Raw genomic sequence first — 23,749 nt, 5'->3', positions numbered from 1 at the left:
ACTTTATTCCATCCTAATTGTGGCCTTTAAATTTCCCCAATACTGTTCATGTTACTTTCTGCTCCACTTTTAATATATTTAATTTTATTTTATTAAATGGGAAAGTAGATGTCACAAGAGCAGGAATTGCTTACATTTAAAGCAAATGTAAATAATATTTCATATTTGAAAGTAGTTGAATCAAAGCCAAGAAAGAAATCCTACCCAAAAACTTAGGGGGAAAAAAGCAGGAAAGAATACTTTTGAGATTTTCAGTTTTTACATGTTTGGTTTTAACCTAATGAAGGTACCTCCTAAGCAGAGATATGTTGAGGGAAGTGAAAAGTTTGATTTAAATCATTTTTAGATTTTATAATGAATCGGTTTCAATGTGGATGAACACTAATACAAAGAAGAAAAAAAAAATTTGAGTTTAAAAGTCNCTACATTCAATATTTTTTTTCATTCATGACATCCAAGCTAAAACTTACGTATGATTACTTATAATATCTTTAAAAAATCTAAATCTATTTTCTAATTTAAAACTGATGTGTGCCTTTCCCCCTCATGTTCCCTTAACAAAACCTTTAAAAATAATGGGTTTTTTTTCTGAAAGTTTTAGTTGGGTGACAAGCTTAATTCTTTCACAGAAATAATAATCTATACACTTCATTACATTGGGATTCATAAATTAAAAACAATACTTTTAAGACATTTTGATACATCAAAATTAATTTTAAAATTAAAACTTAATAAGTTAAATGAATAATAAGAAGTTCAAAGAATCATACTAATTTTTAATTCTATCTTTTTTTTTTTTTAGTAAACCCTAACTCAAAAGTTCTGGGAAGGCTCAATCAGCTTAATTTAGTTTGAGACAAATTTATTTATAAATTTGCTCTTTTCATTCCTTTCTAAAATAATATGCTTTATTGCGCAATTAAACATGAAACTTTTTCTTTAATCTTCTTGCAGTTTTGACATTTTTTGGATTTCTTAGTTTTTACTGCTTACTTTATTCTATCCTAATTGTGGCCTTTAAATTTCTCCAATACTGTTCATGTTACTTTCTGCTCCACTTTCTACATATTTCATTTTATTTTATTATTATTAAATGGGAACGTTGTGTTGGAAGTAGATGTCACAAGAGCAGGAATTGCTTACATTTAAAGCAAATGTATATTATATTTCATACTTGAGATTAGTTGAAACAGCCAAGAAAGAAATCCTACCCAAAAATATAGAAAAAAAAAGCAGGGAAGAATACTTTTAAGATTTTCAGTTTTCACAAGTTTGGTTTTAACCTAATGAAGGTACCTCCTGAGCAGAGATATGTTGAGGGAAGTGAAAAGTTTAAAAGTTTGATTTAAATCATTTTTAGATTTTATAATGAATCGGTTTCAATGTGGATGAACACTAATACAAAGAAAAAAAACAATTTTTGAGTTTAAAAGTTCATTAATAACAGATCACTCATACAAAAACAAATGCAAATTGCAACACCATGAAAAAAATGAGATACATGTAACACAAATGCAAATAAGTTATAGACGTCATGGCAAATATAAAAGCCATATTCACTATCAGTTCATGACAGACATGTTTTCTCTTTGATTTTAAAGCTGTTATAGAAACTAACTACACATTACTTGATATATATTAAAAAAAAAAAAGCAAAATTGTAGCAATAAAATTTCAAAGAAATCATCCTCTAAGAATAAAATTTCAAAGAAAAAGATAAGGAAAAAAAAAGATAAAAATCAACAAAGAAATCTCTAAGTATAAATATTTGGCGACAATAAAAGAAAGAAATTTAGAAATGAAGCTAACTTAGAAATATAAGCTCAATTCATTTTGTAAATAAATAAACCATTTAAATGCAAATTTTTGTGTTCTCTAAATTTACATAAATAACTCGTTTTGAACGACTAAAATTAATCACACTAGTAAAGTTTAAATAATCTCCACAAAACATTTATGTTAATCATCAGCTGCTGCTCCTTGAAGAATTGTTTCAAAAGAAAATGGAACAAACATGTAGCCCATACCACCATAAAATTTGCTCTGAAACTCCACCCTTAAAAAAACAAAACAAAATAATATTTAAAAAAAAGGCATACATTATATATATATATATATATGGATATCAGGCAAGGTTGTACTAAATTAATACCAAAATTTAAAAATTAAACTTTTGCTTGATATTTCACGAAGTACACGGCATTTTTTCCAAACAACAAATTAGTTTTAGATTCTGTACTTAACTGTATAAGGTTAACAATTAAAGGCCTGGTTTCTTAGGACAGGACGCCGTCAGCTGGAAATCAGCGCTAACCTCTGATTGGTCCATTTGTGAGTTTGATAGTATACGTCATCGAACGCTCATCTTGAACTACAATTGCCGTCCAACTCAACTGCAGTTGGATTACAACGTGACGTTAACCACAGAAGCAATGGCGGACAACATCCAACAGCACATTGAAATCAGCCAAGATTTTGATTTTGACATTAAACATAGCTTCTTCATTAAACATAGCACTCTTCATTTAGCTCAGCTATAATGTGTTTTTTCTTGGACAAAGTCATTATTTGTTCTCTAAAACACTGGTCGACAATAACAAAATCAATACAAATTCAAAATAAATATTTGTTTACGTTATTAACGCATGCGCAATGAGAGATAATGTCTGCGTTGGACCGACTGCTCACGCTGAGCTAACAAAAAAGTATTTTTATGGCGTCAGCTCTACGTCAACTTTCCGCTGACGCCCAGATAAGGCGCTAGTTCTAAGAAACCAGGCCTTGAGCTAACAAACCAGTATTTTGTTGGCGTCAGCGGGACGTTGACGTCCCACTGATGCTCAGATAAGGCGCTTGTCCTAAGAAACCAGACCTTAAGAGTTCATATGTTGAAAAGATTTATTCAAATTTTAATACACAACTAAATAAATTGTACCAACATAACAACAAAAAAAAGAATGAAAATTTTAAAAACTATGTTTTTTAATTAGACTGAAATTTTTTTCATATCTAACCTAAAGCAACAAATGCAGGGTGCATCACTTTTGAAAAAATGGGAACATTTTCAATACTGCTAGAAGTATATTATGAAACAAATACACCCTACATTTTTTTTATTACAGATTGGACAAAAGTAGTTATTTCTCTCTATTTAGTCCAATTGAAAATTTAGTCAAAAATCTTTATTTATGTATTTTTTTTCATGCTTGATAGTTTATTTAGCTTAGAAAGTCAAGATTATGATTGGAAATAAATTTTATTTGCACTAACCATAAAAAAAACTAAATAAATAAATAAATAAAATAAAATATTGAAAAATACTATTTTTCCTCTATTAGAAGTTTGATTGTTTATAAAATAGTTAACAGCAGAACTTGATAAGTGAAGGAAACATTATTTAACTATCACAGTATTTAAATATAGTATAGTACAAGGACAAAAATTTAAACGTTATATTAGTGTCATTTCCAGTATGTTTTTCCTTTCATTTTTTTTTCTTTTTAAAAGTAATTAAACATGAAGTTTTAACTAAACATATTATAAATAATGCTATTATTAATCACAAAAAATTGAAATACTAAAGTTAATTCATTTTGTTAAAACTAGAATTAAACATACTTCACGTAAGAAACAGAGGGACATTAAACGTTTCGTGAGTAAATTCGGAATGATCTATAGCTCTAATATAATTTAACATTACGTATATTTTTGAACATAGATAAAGGAAACCCTATTAAAGCAGCTTGACTAAAATAAAAAATTAGACTAGCAATAATCAAAGTGGATTTTGTCAGTTAAAACAGTAAACATTGGATAAGTAAACATAGAGATAAAAAATATGTCAACTTATTTGTGTTCAATCAAATCTAATTTTTCGTCAAATGTTTTTACAAGTGAACCTCTTTTGCATGCTAAAGCGAGATAACTTTGGTGAGTAAAAATGCTGTTTTAACAAACAAACATTTAAAATTAAAAGCTCTCGAAATTTATAAGGATGGAAAGAAATACATGCTTACCAGTGCAAACGTAATGCATGCAAAAATGCAGATAATCCTTCCATTACAAGTAATACTCCAATTGTTAAAACTGCCCATGCACCAAAAGTCAGGTAAAGTGCAAAGCCTCCACTTCCAGCTAAACCGAGACGCAAAACCATTGACCACAGCACCTCTGATAGTTCTGTTGGAGAAAAAGAAATTTCACAAAAGATGTTATACAAGCATCACCTGTAAATAAATATTTGCCAGAAAAATTTAAGTGTTAGTAAATTTCTGAAATTTTTTAATGTAATTTTCTGTTACGTAGTTTCAGAAAAATATGGAGTTTATTAAATTTCAAACAAAATTATCATAGTAAAAACAAAGTGAATAAGTCAGTCTAGCTATTAAATTACAACTAAAAGCACACAGAAAACTTAAAGATAACAAATATAGATTACAGGGTTCCCACTCTATGATGAGATTGAAATTCAAGGACTTTTCAAGGACCTCAACCAAATTTTTAAGGACCTTAATCTAAGACCAATTTTAAAAATTATTCTCTTCTATTTTACTAAAAGCAACAATACTTGTTTTGGCAATAATTAATTTCAAATATAATACCTAAATGCTTTGCCTATATAGAGAGAAGAGAGTATGTGTATCATGGACTAAAATTTATATTTTTTTTAAAAACAACCCTACTGGTTTTACATATTAATTCACAAAATCATTTTCAGCACAATCTATAACTATAACGGTAATGAGGTGTTAATGGTGAAATCCTTTAATCCTGTGTATTTCCATGTGAAGGCTGCATGAAAGACAGAGCTAAATCTTAGGTATTCCATATTCCATAACCCCCTCTTCTCCTTCATTAAACATCGTTTCTGAAATTATTCATCCATAATTTACAGAACCTTCTCTAAATGTTATGCAGCAACAATTCTTTCTGAAAATAAAAATTAGAAGGAACATATCCCATTTTCACCATGTTTTAAAGCATTATTCGTTATGTGTAATCCACAACTGCCAATGAATATGACCTGGTGGGANTTTTTTAATGTAATTTTCTGTTACGTAGTTTCAGAAAAATATGGAGTTTATTAAATTTCAAACAAAATTATCATAGTAAAAACAAAGTGAATAAGTCAGTCTAGCTATTAAATTATAATTAAAAGCACACAGAAAGCTTAAACATAACAAATATAGACAGTAATTTTAAATAATGTTATCCGTACGTGCATGGGCTAAACTCAGAGCCCAGAGTCGAAGATAAGATGCAGTATGTGATATAGAACCAAGACAGTATTCAATTGTGTGAATCGCTTGGTGAATGAAGAGTTCTCCAAAATCAAACTCTTCTGGTTTATTTTGTTCAGGGAGTTGATTTTCTTTTATAACACCATCTCCTAATTGGCCATCACCTGCAGCAGGATCTTGATTTATCTGCAAAGATAAATTTTATGAGAAGTTTCAGAAGAATGACGTTCAAAGAAATATTTTACAGTATTCGCTAAATTTTTATAATAATAATAATTATTTTTTTAATTTCAAGTTATGATATTTGCTAGGAAATAATATTTCCAGGTCCCATAAATGGATAATTACTGCCAATTTGTTTTCTTTAATCTTAATGTATTTAAAATCACTCAAAACCACAAAAAAGATTTAATTATTTCTCGAAAAATACTAATTAAAGTAATAAAAATACCTTGAATAATGCTTGTTCTATTGCTAAAAAAACTTTTTTTAGTTATAGATTAAAAATATATTTTAAAAGAAATACTTGTTCACAAAAATTAATTGCTCACAGAATTTTTTAAATAAATAAACATTTAAATAGAAATTCTGGATTGGTTCCTGCATATAGAAAATTGAGTATAGATCTAGACCCCTTGGGAATATGAATTTTCAAATTCTGAAAAGGAATTGCATTTTAAACCTTAAGAGTTCTTTTATTTTTTTTTAGAAGGTTCCAATCCAATTCCAGGGTTAAACTGATTTTGTCTAAGACAGTATATAATAACAATATTTAGTTAATGATTTGCACAGATCCCAAATTTATACAGAATTTAACTTAGGCTGAATTTAGAGTAACTTTAGCACCCATATATCATGTAACTTTAAGTATTATGTTTAATCAGAATAAATGATTTCAATATATGCTTACATATAAAGGTGTATTTTTCCACTGTTTGTACAGCATGTAGGGTTTTGATAAAAGCATCCAAGGAATACATAACAGTGCTATTGTAACTAACATTCCTTGTATCACATGCTGCAAAAAAAAAATTATTCATTTTAAATATTAAAATATATTTAAAAAAGCAAGTTTTCAATTTCCTGGTGAAATATTTAAAAATACTATGTTAAAAAAGATTGATCTTCTTAAAATATTCAGTAACTTAATGATTAATAAGAATGTTTATATAAGAATGGTAAACATAAATGGACTATTGATAAAGACGACTTATTTTTAAAATATTTTCAACAACAAAAAGGTATTTAACCACAAACTAGAAGTGATTATTATTGAAACTATATGATGGTTTAATGAAAATGAAATTAAATTTTTAAAAAAAAACTTGTTTTAAGAACACATGGATAATTTCCAACTTAAAAAAAATTCATAAAAAAGGCATTAAATTTCCCAATTTGTTAATCATATACAATTTATTTAAAATCATAGTTCATACTGATTTAAATGATAAAAATAAATTACAAAATTTATTCCGATGTTGGAGCTAAATTTAGAACTTTAAACGATACTATTGGTGGGTTATTAATAAATAAAAAAATATGATCTAAAACTTAAATATATATATACTCAAATAGTAAATCTACTGAGAATATTTTTCTGAGTGTTTCTCTGCAGAATTTTTTTTTTACTGAAACATTTCATGGGACATTTCTATGGACTACACACATTTTCTATGGACATCTATGTCTATTTTCTTAAAAAGTAATATAAAAAAAATTGTTAATAAGGACCTTTAATGAGAGGAAATAAAGTATTTGGCAACCCTTATAACAATATTTCTATTATTTATCAAAAACAGACCTAGAAATAGATATAGAAAACAATTCCTATTATTTTATGAACAGATACTTTATTTTAATTACAAATTGAATATATAAGACTAACTCACTTGTCCTGCATACATATTTTTTAAGTAGCATGGTTCTTCAGGATATTTGAACAAAAACATATTAATCAGCATGATCAGAAGACTAGGAGCGCAGCCTGCCATTGTTGCATCATAATTAACCCATTTGGAGAAGATCAAAAGAACTAAGTATCCAAAAATAGAGACTAGAAAGACTAGCTGAGGCACAAACTCACACATAACATTTAGCGGCTGGTTGAAATACCTAACAAATATGAATAGTTTACTTTTTTTAATATTTTAAAATAAAAACGAATGTCTCAGAAATAATCATAACACAATAAAAAAAATTATGAGAAAAAGAATTTAAATAATGAAGATAGTGATATTGCAATAATCAGAAAACTGAAATAAAATTTTAAAAAAATTAAAAAGAATGTGTATGAAAATGATTTATTTTGTGTGAAGCAAGTTTGTTGTCTTTTTTTTTTAAATGTTTCCATATGGGGATGGAAAGTATAAAATTTAATAATTTATGTAGTTTTAAAAAGCAGTTTTAAATACATATTAATAACAGGATTGATTTATAACAAATAAATGAAATTCTAAAAATATTCAAATTACATTAGAATAGGGGAACGTCAGGTGCATTAAGCATTATTTAATTAAGAGAGTTTTATACTCAATGAAGATTAAATTACTATACAAAAATAACATTACTAGTACAAATATTAAAGATTTAGATAACAAACCTGATCACAAAAATCTCCCTTTAATTGATATAGCATATAACTTTGAAATAATTATTTATTCAGTAAATGACCCCCTAATAAGCTGTCACATTGAAAAATCCAAAATGGATTAATCTCAATCTTTATTAATACATGGATATAAAGATGATTTGACATTTTCAGAAATAAAAAAGAATAAAAATCAGGAATAAAAAAAATTGAAAAAAAAAAAGGAATCAGAACATAACAAAAAAGTAGAAATCACAATTCCAAGAAAAAATCTTGTGCGGGATTTACTTTTTGTATTAAAATTGAATAAACATTTAAAGAAAAAGATAGTATAAATTTAACATTTAATATGTATGTCTCAAACAGAATGTCTCCTAAGAGTTTTTCCATATTAATAAATAAATAAAAATAGATTTTATTCCTAATTTCAAGACATGGAAATCGTTCTTCCACAAAGAGCCATAAAAAGTCAAGACATTTATTAAAAGATTATTTTCTAAAGTTATAGGGTAATAGTTCTTAGAAATATGCTTATTAAGAAAATTCTAAAAATTCCCTTTTGTCTCCATAACATCATTTGCAAAAACAAATCAAGAAGGTTAAATTTTCCCATTCAGATCATGTTCGATTAAATTAAAAATTTTCTTGCAACTTACTCCGTATAGAAATCCCTGAATAAGAGACGGGACAGACTAATTTTGTGAGACTTTTTCATGATGAAACTGCTAGGATAACTACGGCCTGAATGGCCAAACTCCAAGATCCTGATGAAGGAAAACTTTTTAAAGAATTTATAAGATGCTAATTAAAACTTATAAAAAACCAATTTGAGCCTCATCCATGGAAATTATTTTTTTTAAAAAAAAAATAAATAAGATCATATATATATTATAACAACGTGATCCTGTTATTTTTTAAATGAAATTGGGCATTTTATTAGTGAGATTTCAAATGAATTTTTTGCTCAACCTATAAACTTAAATTACAGAATAAAGATTTTTATCTAGAAGGGTACATTTTTTATACCTAGCTCTGGGTAGTTAAAAAACATTTTGAAACAGTGATACAGAAAGTAGCCATTTCATTATGAAGTTTTTACTACACTATAAAAGAAATTTTTCATGCATCATATCTTTTTTAAAAAAAATTCTAGACAAAATCATAATAAATGCAATGTTTTTGTGAAGTTTCTAAAATATATACAGCCTTTCCCTGGAATATAAATAAGGCATTTCTCTACATTTTATACTAAGTAGTACATTTTTACTAAATGCAATTTTTTATTTTATAAATTGTTTTCAATATACCAACCTATGGTTCCACAAGCCTAGAACTACTCCAAAAACCATTTGGGAAACTCCAAATATGACAGACACTTTCATCTTATAAGAATTTAAAAACATGATTTTATTTGTAGAAACTTGCCATACCTAATAGAATGTGTGAGAGAAAAAGGCATATATCAGAAATATGCAAATGAGAAAAACAATTTAAGAAATTTAAAACATTATTAGTGAATTCATATAAGTTAGACTTACAGTAAATGAAATAACAAGATATAAGTTATTCAGAAATTTTAATTATCCTTACTCCTTTCAACTATCAACAAGATAAATTGATTTAACGAAGAAACAAATTAAAACATTTAATTAATTTCTTGCAGTAATTTAAATAATAGCTTGATGAAAATTGTTCAGCTGCATCACATTAACAAGGGCCGTCAAAAATTTATATATGCAAAGTTCTTATAATATTAAATAAAATCTTTTTTTTTTTTTTTGAAACACAGAAGTCTCTTATTAATTTGATTCCATTTAAGATGGATTAATGTAGACAAAACAGTGGTTCCTGCCAATTTCTTACAGTAATAAGAGCAGGGTGATACATTAAATATACATTGAATATGATACATTGAATATAATACACACTAAAAAAATACCACTATTTTATAGTTATATATTAGAATATTAAAATTCTGAGATCACATAATATAAATAGAAATAATTGCTAAAAGCAACTCATAATGCGAAATCCCCACTAAGTGATGTGGATAAATTTTTTGCGTCTTCTTACAGTGCAAAAAAACTAATACTTTCATTTCCTCCATGTAATTATTACTGCCTTCAGGTACAATCATAAACCTTATCAAAAACTTTTAACTTTAGTATGAGTGATCATTAAAACTGAGGAAACCCGAAAGTTTTTGAAATAAATAAATAGAAAGAAAAAGACAAAAATAAAAAAATAGTTTTTTCACTGAAAAATTCAGCCTTCAAGACTAATTTTAGAAATTAAATAGATGTAGCAATTAAGAATATTGGTGGACTTAAAAAGCTGCAAAGTGAATTCCATTGGCATCAAATCAGACTAAAATGAAAACAATGAATTACATGATCACAGACTAATCTTGCAAGTGTGGAAACAAAGCCATTTCTTTCATTGAACTATGCAATACTATTTCAGTCTCATTATAAAAATATTTTGTTTTTACAAATAATAAATATGAAAAAAAAAACATTTCTTTATTTTGAAATTACAGTTTTTTTTTTCTATATAAAAAATGGGACACTTCATTGAGAACATTAAAATATTCGTTTATAAAAATTAGAAAAAAATGTATTTGTATAATTCATGTTAACTTCTTTTTTTAGAAATCAATTTAATGAACAATTAATAAAATGTTCGAGTAATCATCATACTCTCCCTTTCTTAACTTTTTGTTATTTGAATATTTTTTAAAAACTATTAGAGGCTCTGTTAAACATCTTTGAAGAAATCAGAAGACAGCTGGTGAATTGTTGCTTTCATGGATAACCCTGCTAAGCTTTATTCTTATCTGAACAAGATCAGTAAATTGTACAGTAACAATTAAATTACCAAAATTAAAAAATTGATGCAAAAAAGATTTATTACTTACAGGATCAACACCAAATGGATAAGGTGTTCCTTCATAATCTGTAGCATTCAACTGATAAAGTTTTGGTAAAGACTTGGTGCCACTATTAAAAAAAATATTCGTTAATGAGGGGAAGTTCATTAATTTTTTTTTAAAAAAAGTTTTGAGTAAGTGAAGTAGAAATGTGAAAGAAAAGAATTATAGCAATTAAAATTCAATAGGTAAGTAATCTACAGAGGAAATTACATTAAAATGCTTTAAAATTAAAATATAAAAACTGTAAATATGAACCCATACAAAAAATTGAAATAAATCCTTTTTAATAAATATACCTGTTTAATAAAGATGATTTTAATTTTAATGAAACATCTCATTTTTGAATTTAATATTAATAAGTTTAAATCAATGAATGTATTTGTGATACAAATTTAACATGGGGTCATGGAAAAAAGGTTAACCAAAAAATATGGTTATTTAGAAATAGGAAAAAAAATGGTTATTTCTCTTTGAGATGCTGTGCCTAGCCTGAAGAAGTTGCCCAAGCACATTTTATTAATAAATGCCTTTGCTGAATAAATCAATGTGATCATGCATCTTATAGAAAACATGAAACAATTTTTCTACTTTAAGTTATTTTAAACATTGCCGCTTTAAAAATATTGTTCATTCAGCAGGTTTAATAACTGCTGTATAACTTAAATCTGTTATAAATAGCTCAACTAAAACATAGTTTCATGTTTTATATTTATTTTCTGTGTTAAATATCTAAAAAAAATAGCTATACTGGACATTTTTTTAAACAAAACTATAAGTCAAACAAGTTATTTCATACAAATTTCTAATTACTATATATTCTAGAATAATTGAAAAAAAAAACTTGAAGCATTGATCATCAGATTAGTATTATGTTTACATAGTAGAAATAAGGTACTGTGTTACTTTGAGAACCAAAATGTTAGACTCAAATATTCTAATATGGTTGCAAACTTATTAATATTTTTAATAAGTAAAATATTTCACAAAGTGGGCAATACTTACAAGCGTTCAGTCGGAAACCAAGATGACCCAAATAAGTTGAAAGACTTTGAAAATATATCATTATACATCAACCCAGTATAAATAGAAAATGAACCCATCAACAGAATAATATATCGGCCATTGAAAAATGTCAACCATATCTAAAAATGAAAATAATTTAAAAACATGAAATATTGTACTTCATTTAAAAAAAATCATATTCCAATTTTAAATCACAATACATACAGTATTAAAATGTTTCAAAATCAAATTTAAACTCCGCAAAATACAATTAAGTTTAACAAATAATGGAAAAGAATGCAGACTAAACATTTAATCCAGAATATGAACTACATGTTTTCTTGCAACAGAAGCATTTTCAGTCCATGTTATTCATGATAAAGAACTTTTGCAAGTTTTTATCTATATTGACAAAAGATATAACATATAGCTCAGCTTTTTTTTCTTCACACATTATGCAATCTTATGTAAATGTAGTAAAATTTAGTTCATGAACAGGAAAAAAATGTGGATACAAAATTTTCCTACAGTTTTAGCAATTAGGAACATGATTCTAAAATATATGGTAAAATAGCCGCCAAATTATTATAGTTAGAATTACATATTTACTAGACCAGATCTTATTAATTATATGAATAATATTGGAAAAAAATCTCTGGACAACTATAATCGTCTTACAATAAATACGTTTTTAATTAAAAAATATATATATTTGGATAAAGAAGAAAAAAAACTTGGTTGTTAGATAGCTGTTTATAAAAAAAATTCAAGAATAACATTCTAAACAAAATTAAAAATCACAGAAATAACAAAAATCAGTGAACACATTCCCTTGTAGGAAGAGTGAACACATTTTCATTTCAGACACGAATTAAAGTTCATTACATAAAGAACATTACCAATGTTAGAGTTGTTTGTTAATTCTCTTACTGTTAACAGACACAAAACTCTCGTGGGATAAAAAAATTTCCTACTTATTTTTGATACTATTATAAACCATTAAAATAATAATAATTTTTTATTTGTTAAAACATGTTATTTTTTTAATCAACTCCAAAATTTGAAAAATATTAAGACAGAACAAATCACTTTATTTTGGATGTGCATAATGATTCTTATGACTCTTATTGCATAAATATTTGGATCAAAAATTTCTTCCCTGAAGAGTTTCAAAATCAGCAATTGCCTACTTGCAGAGTAGCAATGAGTAGATTTATTAACACTTAGAAGACAATGCTTAATAATTATTAATTACACTATGCATTAAAAACTGCACATATCATAATGAATTCAGGAAAAAAAGAATAATATGTTTCTTCACAAAAAGGTAATACACAAATTTTAATGTAATATATAGAGTACAAAAAAAATATGATATGCGATATTTTATAGAGCGGAAATAATAAAAAAAAAACTATTTTAAACTTTATGTGATCGAAGTATTACTCAAAAATATATAAAAAATCAAGGTTAGAACATTTAATACTACTATAAGGAACATGAATAGCTATAATAGTTACAAAATATTTTATAAAATGTTAAATATATTAAAATAGCATACCAAATTGAAATAATAATATTAAAATTTTTTCCAAATAAAATTTCACAAAGCTTACCTCATTATCAGTCCTCTCAGCAGCTAACCCTTTTTCTTTTAGAACCATCCAAGCAGCAAAAAGAGTCATTAACAAACCATGTCCAGCGTCTCCAAACATAACAGCAAATAAGAAAGGAAATGTAATGATAGTAAAAAGAGCTGCAAGAAAGAAGAAATATAATTTTAAAAAATATATATAGTGTAAACATATAAAAAGCAACACATTCATTTTTCAATTTTAAGTCTATTAAGTGAAAACTATTGTAAAGAATATTTCATGTTGTTGGTTGTAGGATAAATTTAGTTAGTACTTTTAAAAGATAGTAAATAAGGAATTTAAGGTAAAGAGATAAGGACTTAATTAAAAGAATCAAGGGATAATACGCAAGTAGAAATGAAATAACTCAAATTGCAGCATGAGGGAAACAAAAAGTAAAAAAATACATATCAACTGAAATCATGAAAAGATAAATTAAAAAACGGGTGAAATTACTTAGCACAAAAAGAAAACATTTAAATTATTTCCAAACTAAATGAGCCAATTGTTATTATTATTTGCTATTTGTGTACAGTATTCGTCCAAATTGTTAAGCTCAATTATAAATCAAGATTAAAAAGAATAAAATAATAATAAAGTAAAACAATAGAATTTAGAAAGATTAAGCATTCAATTCTTTCAAATAGTTTTTGAATTTTTTTTTAAAAGTGGTCCTTTGTTTAAGCAGAATTTCAATTTCAATGTGGTAAAAAATGATGTATTCAAAATAATAGCAGCCAACTTATGAGGACTACCTGTTTCATCTTGGATTTTAGATCAAAATTTTGATTTATTTTTTAAATGTTTTTTTGTCCTTTCTGATCTTTTGATGATATAGTGTTATACAACAGCACACTATTTTTCAAAACAGGTGGAAAATAAAGGGGAATTAAAAGAAATAGAGTATAATTTTTACAATTTCTATAAAATTCTTTCTCCAAACTTTAAAGCAATAAGAACCTTCGATTTGTGATTTTGAATCAGTAATTTTAAACTACACATTTGTCAGTTTTTTGATTTTTTAAAATTTGATTTTGTTACAGTTTAAATTGATGAAAACTAATTCTGATGATTATTTTAATGTTAATTGCATAAAAACAAAGTCATTTATCAAAGTTTTAAAAACATACAAATGTATACCTTTAAAAAACTAATGCTAAAATGCAAAACTGTTGTATAATTGTGTCAAAAAAATGTAAAAGAGGATCTAAATTACAATATGCTTGAATCTCAAAACCTGATTAGGTGACGGCCTTGTATTTTACATGATTTGAAAGATGCTTTCGAATAGAATAAATATCCGCCATCAGTTTATTTGTAAAAATTAAATAAAGAGGATTAAAAGAATTTTATCTCTCCATCTCCACCCCTTTGACAGTTGAGTCAAGGGAAGAAGGGACTCTTAAATAACAAAACAGCTTACTGTAATTTACAATTACAATAGAAAATTTCAAGGGTTTAATAGGGTTAAGGGTTGGAATATATGAGTAGTTTTATATTTATTTTTTACAACTCACATATACAGTATTTAATAATTAACACTAACAAAATTAAAGTAACACAGCTAAACACAGGCAAAATACAAGTTACTAAACAGTTAAATCACTTCAAATAATTAAAAAAGTACAACTTTCTTACACTTTTACACATTTTTCTAATTTAATCTCAGCTAAAAGAATGAGAAATCTATCATTATGTTTTCTGTAAAAGTAAATTCTGCACTGAATTTTTCCATATTTAAAAATGAAATAAGTAATACCTACCAGGGTTAACTTCCCTATAATTGGCAACACCATACGCATCAACAATATTTTGGAATCCTTGGCTAAATTTATTAGTACGGTTGAAGGTAGGAGGAATTTCAGCTGTCTGCATTCTATGTAATATAGAAGGAACACTTCCACCACAAATTTCCTAAAGAACAAAAATACTTTTTATAAAATACATTATTAACATTAAATGAACTTCATATAACATATTAACATTAAATGATTTCAAATGTTATGCATTATGTTTACTCATAATTTTGAATAGTAATCATTTAATTCATCAAAGATAGTAGAAAATATTTTTTATTAATTTTAAAAGGAAATTCTGAAAAAAATAAACTAAAAATTTTAGAACAAAAAAAGTTTTAAACTGATATATATATATATATATAAATGAGGCTCGCTTCATTATGTATTAGTAATACTTATTTAAATATTTAAGCAAGCAATGATCTGTGCATAAATTCTATTTCAATAGGGAGTTTGTAGAAAACTTACTCAATTTTAGGGAATTTTCTAAAATGTACAAAAAACCAGAAGAATTTTTATTAAACCAGTAGACCAGAAGAAACTGGCAAAATCCAGTAGTCTACTGGAAATATCCAGAAGAGTTGGCAACTATGTAAATATCATGGTGCATACAAAAGCTGCTTTTCTGTATTGTACAATAAAAGGGGGTAAGAATTGTGTTTTGCTGTTTTGTTAAAATTAAGACAATTTTGAAACACTTTTTCTTTAAATACAATTTTTAAAAAGTTTAAGGTTATAAATTTTTTATCTTCATATTTAAATTCTATATTCTCAAATTATATACGTGTTTTTCTTCATGCATGAAGGTAGGACATAGACAATTTACGTATTTTTTATATGAAGAATTAATATAAAAATCTTTAACGTTTATTTTAAAGTTATGATCATTAATTCAGGCTCTCTTTAAACTTAAAGCAAGGGGCCTCTCTTTATCAAAATCAGTTTTTTTTTCTAGTTAATTAATGGGGAAGTAGCACATAGCACGGAAATTTCAGCACAATACTACCAGTGGGCTCTACGCTTAGACGCTAATATCAAAATTAAAACAGCAACACATTTAATTAAACCTACCTTATTATTGTTTCAGGTTTAATTTCTTTTGAAAATTATTACTTTTTTTTCACTAGAAATTTAATGTCAAACCTCAAATATAGTAATTTGTTTTTAATTTGTAAAAAGGAGAGGAAAAAAATAATTTTTAAGGCATTTATATTTTTTTTTAAATAAAAGTTAAAAGAACAAGAAAAACTTTTCGTCAAAAAGTGTCTTTCTTGTTTTTACAGTCAGCCTTCTGCCATAAATATAGAAATAATTTATGTATTAACCGTACAGTTGGATGTATTTAAAGTACACGTGAGAACTCACCAGGGAAAACTTTTATAATTTTCTGAGAATCATAAAGAAAAATATTTATTTCTACAAGTTGTAATTTAAAACAATGTAATAAACTTTATTAAAAATATACTATTATCAAAAAGAAAAGAGAAAATGCAAAAAATATAACCCTTCGTGAAAATAAACTTATGTGTTAAACCTAAAAACGTTTCTGAAACAATGTAAATTAATCAAAAAGTACAAATAATTACACATTAATAAACTAATCATAAAACAGGGTTCCTACACTATTTTGAGAAAACAATATCCTGACTTTTGCAGGTTTTTCCTGACCTTTTACAATAAAATTCCTGACCCGCCGTTTCCCACTCCAACAAAACTTTTAACATTGCAGTTTCAATTAGTAATAATATGCTACTTAGTCATAAGTATCATAGATTGAATAGGATAAACACTTATATATTAAAGTGGAATTGCGTAATAGCACTTTATATCCCAAATTATATTTTCAGAAAACTTGTGAAACATATTTTTAATTATCATGATTAGATCAGGGGTGATTGTGAGCTCAAGTCCAAATTCCGGAAAATTTCTTGAGTTTTTAAAAAAAAAAAAAAATATTTAAATTTAAATTGAAAAATTATAAATAAATTTAAGCAAGTTTTTTTCCTTTTCTCAATATTTCTTGGTTTACTTAAAATATATTTAAAATTTCACACATTCCTATACCATTTACACATACCTATGATGACCTGGAGAAGTAATTAAAATTTACAAATATGTCTTTCTTTCTTGAGTTAACGATCATAATAACTATTTACTGATGGAAAAAATGAATATTAATCATGAATATAGCTTGTAAATTATCTGGCTCTCCCTTACAAACAAATAAAATAAACTGTGTTTTTTAAGTTCCACCTTTGAAAATGTGATTTTCGGAAACTTCTGCGATCAATGATTTTTTTTAAACGTCTGGACCAGGGATGGGCAAACTGCGGCCTGCGGGCCAACTGTGGCCAGCTGGAAGGTTTTATCCGGCCCGCGGATATAATTTTAATTTGCCGATCAGTGGCAATATACATCCATTTTCTTGTCAACTATTTAAAATTATTTCTGTTTTTCCTTTTTTAACAAAGTACTGATGAACTTTTTACTTTTTCTATTTTTGTTCTACAAAACATAAATTGATGGAAATAGTTAGCACAGACAACTTCAATTGGTAAAATGTTGAAAGCAGAAGTTCTTCATAGAATAGTCTTAGATTGGCTCTAACTAGCGTTTGTCTTTCTCGAGGAATCTAATATAGGTAAATTGTACTTCACATTTGGCAGACTACGCATTTTAAGATCCAACGAGCGGACAATCTAACAATCATCTGAAGCAGTTGTTTCTAAATATGCCAAAGCTTTACAAATCATTACCAAAAGCTAGTTTCCAAAATTTAATATTTCATGCCCAGAAAATCCGCTCTATGTTTGCTTAATCTTATATATGTGAACAAGAGTTTTCAACTTTGAACCTTAGAAAGAATCATTTCAGAAGTGGACTAACAGAAAAGCATTTAGCCTTGTTCCGTAAAATAGGCACATCTCGCTTCGAACCTTAATATAAGGAACTTTTAAAAACGAAATCGCAATTTCATTCATCTCACTAAATATTTAAATTAAAACTTGTATATCGCTTTTTTTTTTAAATTTTGAAAGTTTTATTTGTCCCACCAAACATTTTTTTTCTCGATTTTTGGCCCTCGACCAAAAAAGTTTGCCCATCCCTGCTCTAGAGCTTAGATTTGCCCGTTGTAAATGATGAAATTATTTTTTTTTAAAGGAAGCTATAATATGTATTGCTATGGTTACAGTTATTATTTTTCACCTCATTTTGCCAAATATGCAATAAATAAATGAAACAAATAAAAATTAAGTTTTGGATAGTTATCATATTAAAATAAAATTCGTATTACCAAACGCAAATGATAATCAGAATTGGCATCAAGGAGAACGACATGAAGAAATATTTCATAGAAGGCCNAAAACTATTTAAATAAAAAGATCAAGAAAATCTGTTGGATTATGGAAATATTATTTTATTTAATGTTAAGTGGAACCAAATGCATGAGTGTCGTCAGGATATAAAGGGTTAATCAAATCTGCAAGATATGTATCAGTATCCTCAAATAATATTTACTCTTAAAACATACTAGAACATTTGTTACATTAAGTTATTAATTTTTAAAAATCACCAATTCACTTCAAACTGACTTTTCTTTTAAAAGATAATATTGAAATATAAAGGGGAAAAAAGTCAAGAAAAGTTAATTATATACAAATAAAAATTCAGATAGAAAAATTATGCAAATTGTGAGAAAAATAAAATCAAAAATATTTTTTTTCCAGTATTTTTAAATTTATTTCTGTAATACTGTAAGCTTCCGGAGAAACTCAGGGGCTCCTAAGTTATATAATATTTCTCAACACATTTTGTCGTTTGACAATTTCTGAATCAAGAACATCCAGTTCTGTTTCAGCAGTTTTCGTCAATTTAGATTTTCTTAATTTCAATTTCTTTTATTCATTTTCTAGAAATTTCAGCTTTTTCATTCTCTTTGTTTTTCCTTTCTCTTCTTTTCTTTCTTTTTTTTGCTTCTAATGCATGTCTCCATCTTGTTCTAGATCCTTTTACAGCATCTAGCATTTTTTCATTAATGTCTATGTTTTTTATTCCATTTATAAATGAAACATAATCATACACAAGCCTTTGTGAAATAATCGAGTATTCATTGAGGTTTTCAACCAATAAGCTTTTATTGATTGAAAAAACCCCTTCGACTGGTGTGTTACCATGAGAGAGGAGAAGAACAAATTTTATAACCTCCCACAAATTTTCAAATTTTTTTTCTCTGTGCAAATATTTCAAAAAAAATTATCTAATCTCTTTTGCTGTGGATTAAACTCTAAGAAACTCTTTTGCTCTTCTTTTTTCTTTTTGGCAGCATCACAAAACAGTAAAAATTCCTTTTTTGCTTTTTCTGCTGCTGTTTCAGCCACTGCTGTCTGTAAACCAGTTATTCACACAAAGAGCAATAAACCTAGCAACCCTATCAAAAATTCCTTATCATTGGATAAACAGGAGGAAAATTGCTAACAGGACAGGTTCTACCAGGGAAAGAGGAATGTTATTATGAGAAAATTACATATTTTGAATTACAGAATTTTTCCTTGAAACTTTATTTTTGCCTGTCAGTCTTTGAATGAACTATGTATAGTTTTTTTTTATTTTCCTAACTTGATGAATATGTAAGAAAAATCCTGACTTTTTCCTGACTTTATGAATATGTGAGAAAAATCCTGACTTTTTAGCTTAATTTTAGAATATCCTGACTTTTGCAGGTTTTCCTGACCGTGTAGGAACCCTGTAAAATAATGAATGCATATAACAAATTCCAAATATTGTTAGAAATGGTCTCTATATTTATTGCAACTTCAAAAAAGGCATGTAAACAGATTAAAAAAATATATATATATACTCTACTTACTGTTCCCCGACACAAAGCCATCTGAATTTTATCTAAATCTGACAAAGCACACCAGCATTCCGCAATAAGACATTTCTGTGTGACATCCAAATTAAATAGATTGAGAGTGTGGTAAATGGCTTTGATTTTTCGGACCTTTACAAACCAACTTTTAATGTTTTTTGCTGCAGCAACAAGCACTCGATAACGGTGATCTTGTGTCTGACCTAAAACCTGTAATTAACAATAATATACCATAGAATTGATGTGAACTGTATTTACAATAAGTAATAATAATTTAAAAAAACAATTGCATTGCTTATATTTAAAATCAATTCTAATAATGAGCTATTAAAAGCTTACATAATGTTAGTTTCTTTGAGGAATGTACAATCTTTAACATTTAGGTACTTAAAGATGCATAACATCCAATTAATTAAAAAGTATATTTAGGCTCAAAAATATAAGAACAACAAAAAAAAAGGCTTTGAACATCATCAACAACTTTGATAAACAGAAACTTCCTTTTTTTATATAAAGTAAATGCAATAAAAACATTATTCACAACATAGAATAATAATTCCAAGCACTTAAAAAATAAAAATTTATATGCATTTTTAACACTTGAAACAATGCTCATTGCTAGAATAACATTACATTAATAATGAAAACTAACAAAACGGAAATTGAAACAAGATGATGCAAAAATACTAACAAAAAAATTGAATTAATCTCTAAGGGAAATTAATTTAGGAAAGAACATGAGCAGCCATGGTAGCAAACCATGGTCGCTGTGATAAGAGGGAGAAAAAAAAAATTTCAAGTGTAGGGCCAAAAGAACTCAGAGGTCATTTACTAGAGAATAAGCATTCATATAAACTAAACAAGATGATCTGACATGACAGGAAAAGTAGGACTTTTAGCATGATCAAAATTAGCTTTATGTCCAACATTGTCATTCTCTTGATGGACATATCCATGCCATGTTTTTTTAACATAAATTTCAGAGTGGACACAATATTGACAAAAATGCATTAGCAAGGTATGAGGAAAATGCTACAGCAATTATCGATACTGGTAGGATCTCTAAGTGACTTGAATTCAGGTTTGTTAAAAAGCTTGAAAATTATTTTAAAACTAAAACAGAATACATAGCAAAACGGGGTAAGTAACCAGTTCAATGCAAATAATAATTTAGGTTGGGTCTAACAAATAGTTAAAGAAGTCAGTTCAGATTGTTATGGTGTAATGACAGCTGCATGAAGAACTTACAGTGTTTAAATCTTCAATACGCGTCATGACTCCAATGGACATCTCACGTCTGTCTGCTGGAGTCTCTGGACACGGATACAAAGTTGCGCGAAACCTAAATAAATATGTGACAAAATATAAAACAGTGACCTAAGGCAGTTATTTTTCAACATCTTCAATATTTCTTCACTTTAAAAAAAGTGATATCACTTAGTAATTAAGTCAATTAAAACTTTATAATATATAGTTCTGACAACAAAAAAAATTTAATTAATTTTTTCAAAAAAATATTACTAAGAAAATTAACTTAAACACAGTTACAAAAATTCTTCAATTGTAAAATAAGGGAAGGTATTAATAGAGCAATTGTATTAAAAAGTTATTGGAGATTTTATTAAAAAATATATAAATAAATTATTCTCCGACCGAAGCAAGATGCCGAAGAAGCACAAATTAAAAAAAGAAAAGAAAGAATTGACTTACCCCTCGCATATTTTTTTAACTCTTGTTTTTAATTGATCTCCTTGAAAAAATATAATAAAAACGGATTTGTACACCTGATCACCCTATAAACAAATAAATAAATTAATTTGATACTTGCCATTTTTTAAAAGAAAAAAGTGCGAAAAATAAGTAGAAATATATTATTCAGTATCTGGTAATGATATATTTCAGATCCTTGTCCAAAAAGATGCAAACCATTAACGAATAAAGAGGAAATCAAAAGTATTTTAGTTTTTATTTAACATAGTAATAATAATAAATATAAAGTTTGAATGTATAAAGTTGGAGTGTTTTGCATAAGGTCTGTTCATACACATAACTTGGTAACATAATATTTGAACAGTCTATCATACAGAAAATAAAAACAAGAAAATGTATTTTTTTATTTAAGGTGTAATTTATCATCCTATCCATCATTATTAAGCATGCTAAACAATGTGTTCATTTATTAAATAGGCAAAAAATGCACACTTAGCATTGAATTTCTTAACCTTTAGAGTGTACGAAGTTTATTAAAGTGTTAGTAAAGCATCCTTCCAAAAGCCCACAATGAGACAGAGAGGTCATGTAGGTTAAGGTTCCACAATTTTATGACCAATGGTGTGGTGTTAATGTGGTCAGCATTCGCACAGCCTTCTCAGACAAGATGGCACAAATTGATCTAGAGCTAGGGAGGCTGCAAGCTACTACAGAGGATTGAACCCCAGTCAATCATAATAACAGCTTTTAACCACTGAGCAATCAAGAAAGTCTAACAAGTGTTAGTTAATATAAATTCAAAAGTAATCTTACGGTAACAGGGTCTTCTAAAGGTGTATCAATGTCCGCTTGGCGTAGAAATACATTGCCATGACAAACTCTCCATAGCATTCTCTCAAAAGCTGGCAAACGCTCCCTCAAAATAACTCCAGCTACAAATCTAAAAAGAAAGGGTTATATAATAGTTGTAATAAACTCAAAATAGCTATGTGGAGATAAAGTTTGCGGTTAATAAGTTTATTATTTACTTATTATTATATATTTATTATTTTATTAAAATTTACTAGCTTTTATTATTCTATTTCGAATTTCTAAAACTCTAATTAAAATACATAAAAGTTTGATGTTCTGCAACAAAACTTACAAAAATAACGAATCGAATCGAGGAGAGTGCTGAAGCTTGGAATATTGACAATTTCTAAAAACATCACGGCAACTTTAACATTATTTGTACTTTCAATAACAGGAATGATAATGGGGAAAAAAGTAAAAAAAAGTTAGAAAATATCTATCCACTTATGAGAAAATAAATTAAAAATCACGAGAAGCAATTTTGTACTAAAAGAAAACATACTTATTTTAAGCTTTTTTTTTTACTGTATATATACATTGACAGTCTAACAAACAGTTAAACTTCATATAACATGCTAAAAGAGACTAAAATAATAATAAAGCAATAACAGATTAATAATAGAAAGTTGGCAATTTTATCATAAGTCAGAAGAATCCTATGCCTGTAATTATGGTCGTAACGAATACAACAAAATTTAGCATGTGAAATATTAAACTAATGTTTTAGTGTGATGAATCAGACATAATAAAATTTTCAGAGAGTGTTGAAATAACTCGATTTTTGTCTGAAAACAGTAATAAAAAAAATTTCATTGATTATTCATTACTAAATACTTTTTCCATATAGAAAAGAATAACAAATTTAAATTTTTGCTACTTATTTAAAATGCACACTAAGTGCAAAGCTTTATAAAAATATGGATGCAATATTTTTAAAATTATTATTCATCATACATACAGTATTTCCTGAGAAAATGAATTTGCTAAATGCATTTCAATTTTTCACTTTTTGTAATGCTCGCTAAGATTTCATGATACATATGTAAAACATTAAAAAATTGAATAGGTGTTTCTTTTTTTATTGTAACTCACCTAATAAAAAGTAAAGCACCTTTAAGAACGT

At 26.8% G+C, this 23,749-nt stretch overlaps 1 protein-coding gene across 2 annotated transcripts in view; it reads right to left on the bottom strand.

Moving 5' to 3' along the window:
- Positions 1-1,906: 1,906 nt before the first annotated feature.
- The window catches only part of LOC107446056 (V-type ATPase subunit a family protein Vha100-1), a 31,581-nt gene continuing 9,738 nt past the window's right edge, over positions 1,907-23,749 (bottom strand). For both annotated transcript variants that reach the window (XM_043046577.2, XM_043046578.2), the window contains exons 7-20: positions 22,588-22,714; positions 21,775-21,857; positions 21,313-21,406; positions 20,062-20,274; positions 15,159-15,309; positions 13,378-13,517; positions 11,762-11,901; positions 10,745-10,826; positions 9,139-9,257; positions 7,130-7,352; positions 6,151-6,258; positions 5,219-5,426; positions 4,017-4,179; positions 1,907-2,056 (exon numbers count right to left, since the gene is read on the bottom strand). In XM_043046577.2, coding sequence (XP_042902511.1) covers positions 1,960-2,056; positions 4,017-4,179; positions 5,219-5,426; positions 6,151-6,258; positions 7,130-7,352; positions 9,139-9,257; positions 10,745-10,826; positions 11,762-11,901; positions 13,378-13,517; positions 15,159-15,309; positions 20,062-20,274; positions 21,313-21,406; positions 21,775-21,857; positions 22,588-22,714 — 1,948 coding nt within the window. In that variant the 3' untranslated portion in view covers positions 1,907-1,959. The remainder of the gene's footprint in view (positions 2,057-4,016; positions 4,180-5,218; positions 5,427-6,150; positions 6,259-7,129; positions 7,353-9,138; positions 9,258-10,744; positions 10,827-11,761; positions 11,902-13,377; positions 13,518-15,158; positions 15,310-20,061; positions 20,275-21,312; positions 21,407-21,774; positions 21,858-22,587; positions 22,715-23,749) is intronic.

The sequence above is a fragment of the Parasteatoda tepidariorum genome, chromosome 3, assembly GCF_043381705.1.
Source record: "Parasteatoda tepidariorum isolate YZ-2023 chromosome 3, CAS_Ptep_4.0, whole genome shotgun sequence".
Lineage (NCBI taxonomy): Eukaryota > Metazoa > Arthropoda > Arachnida > Araneae > Theridiidae > Parasteatoda > Parasteatoda tepidariorum.
The sequence above is the reverse complement of the archived record's forward strand: the minus strand, read 5'-3'. Positions and strand labels throughout refer to the sequence as shown.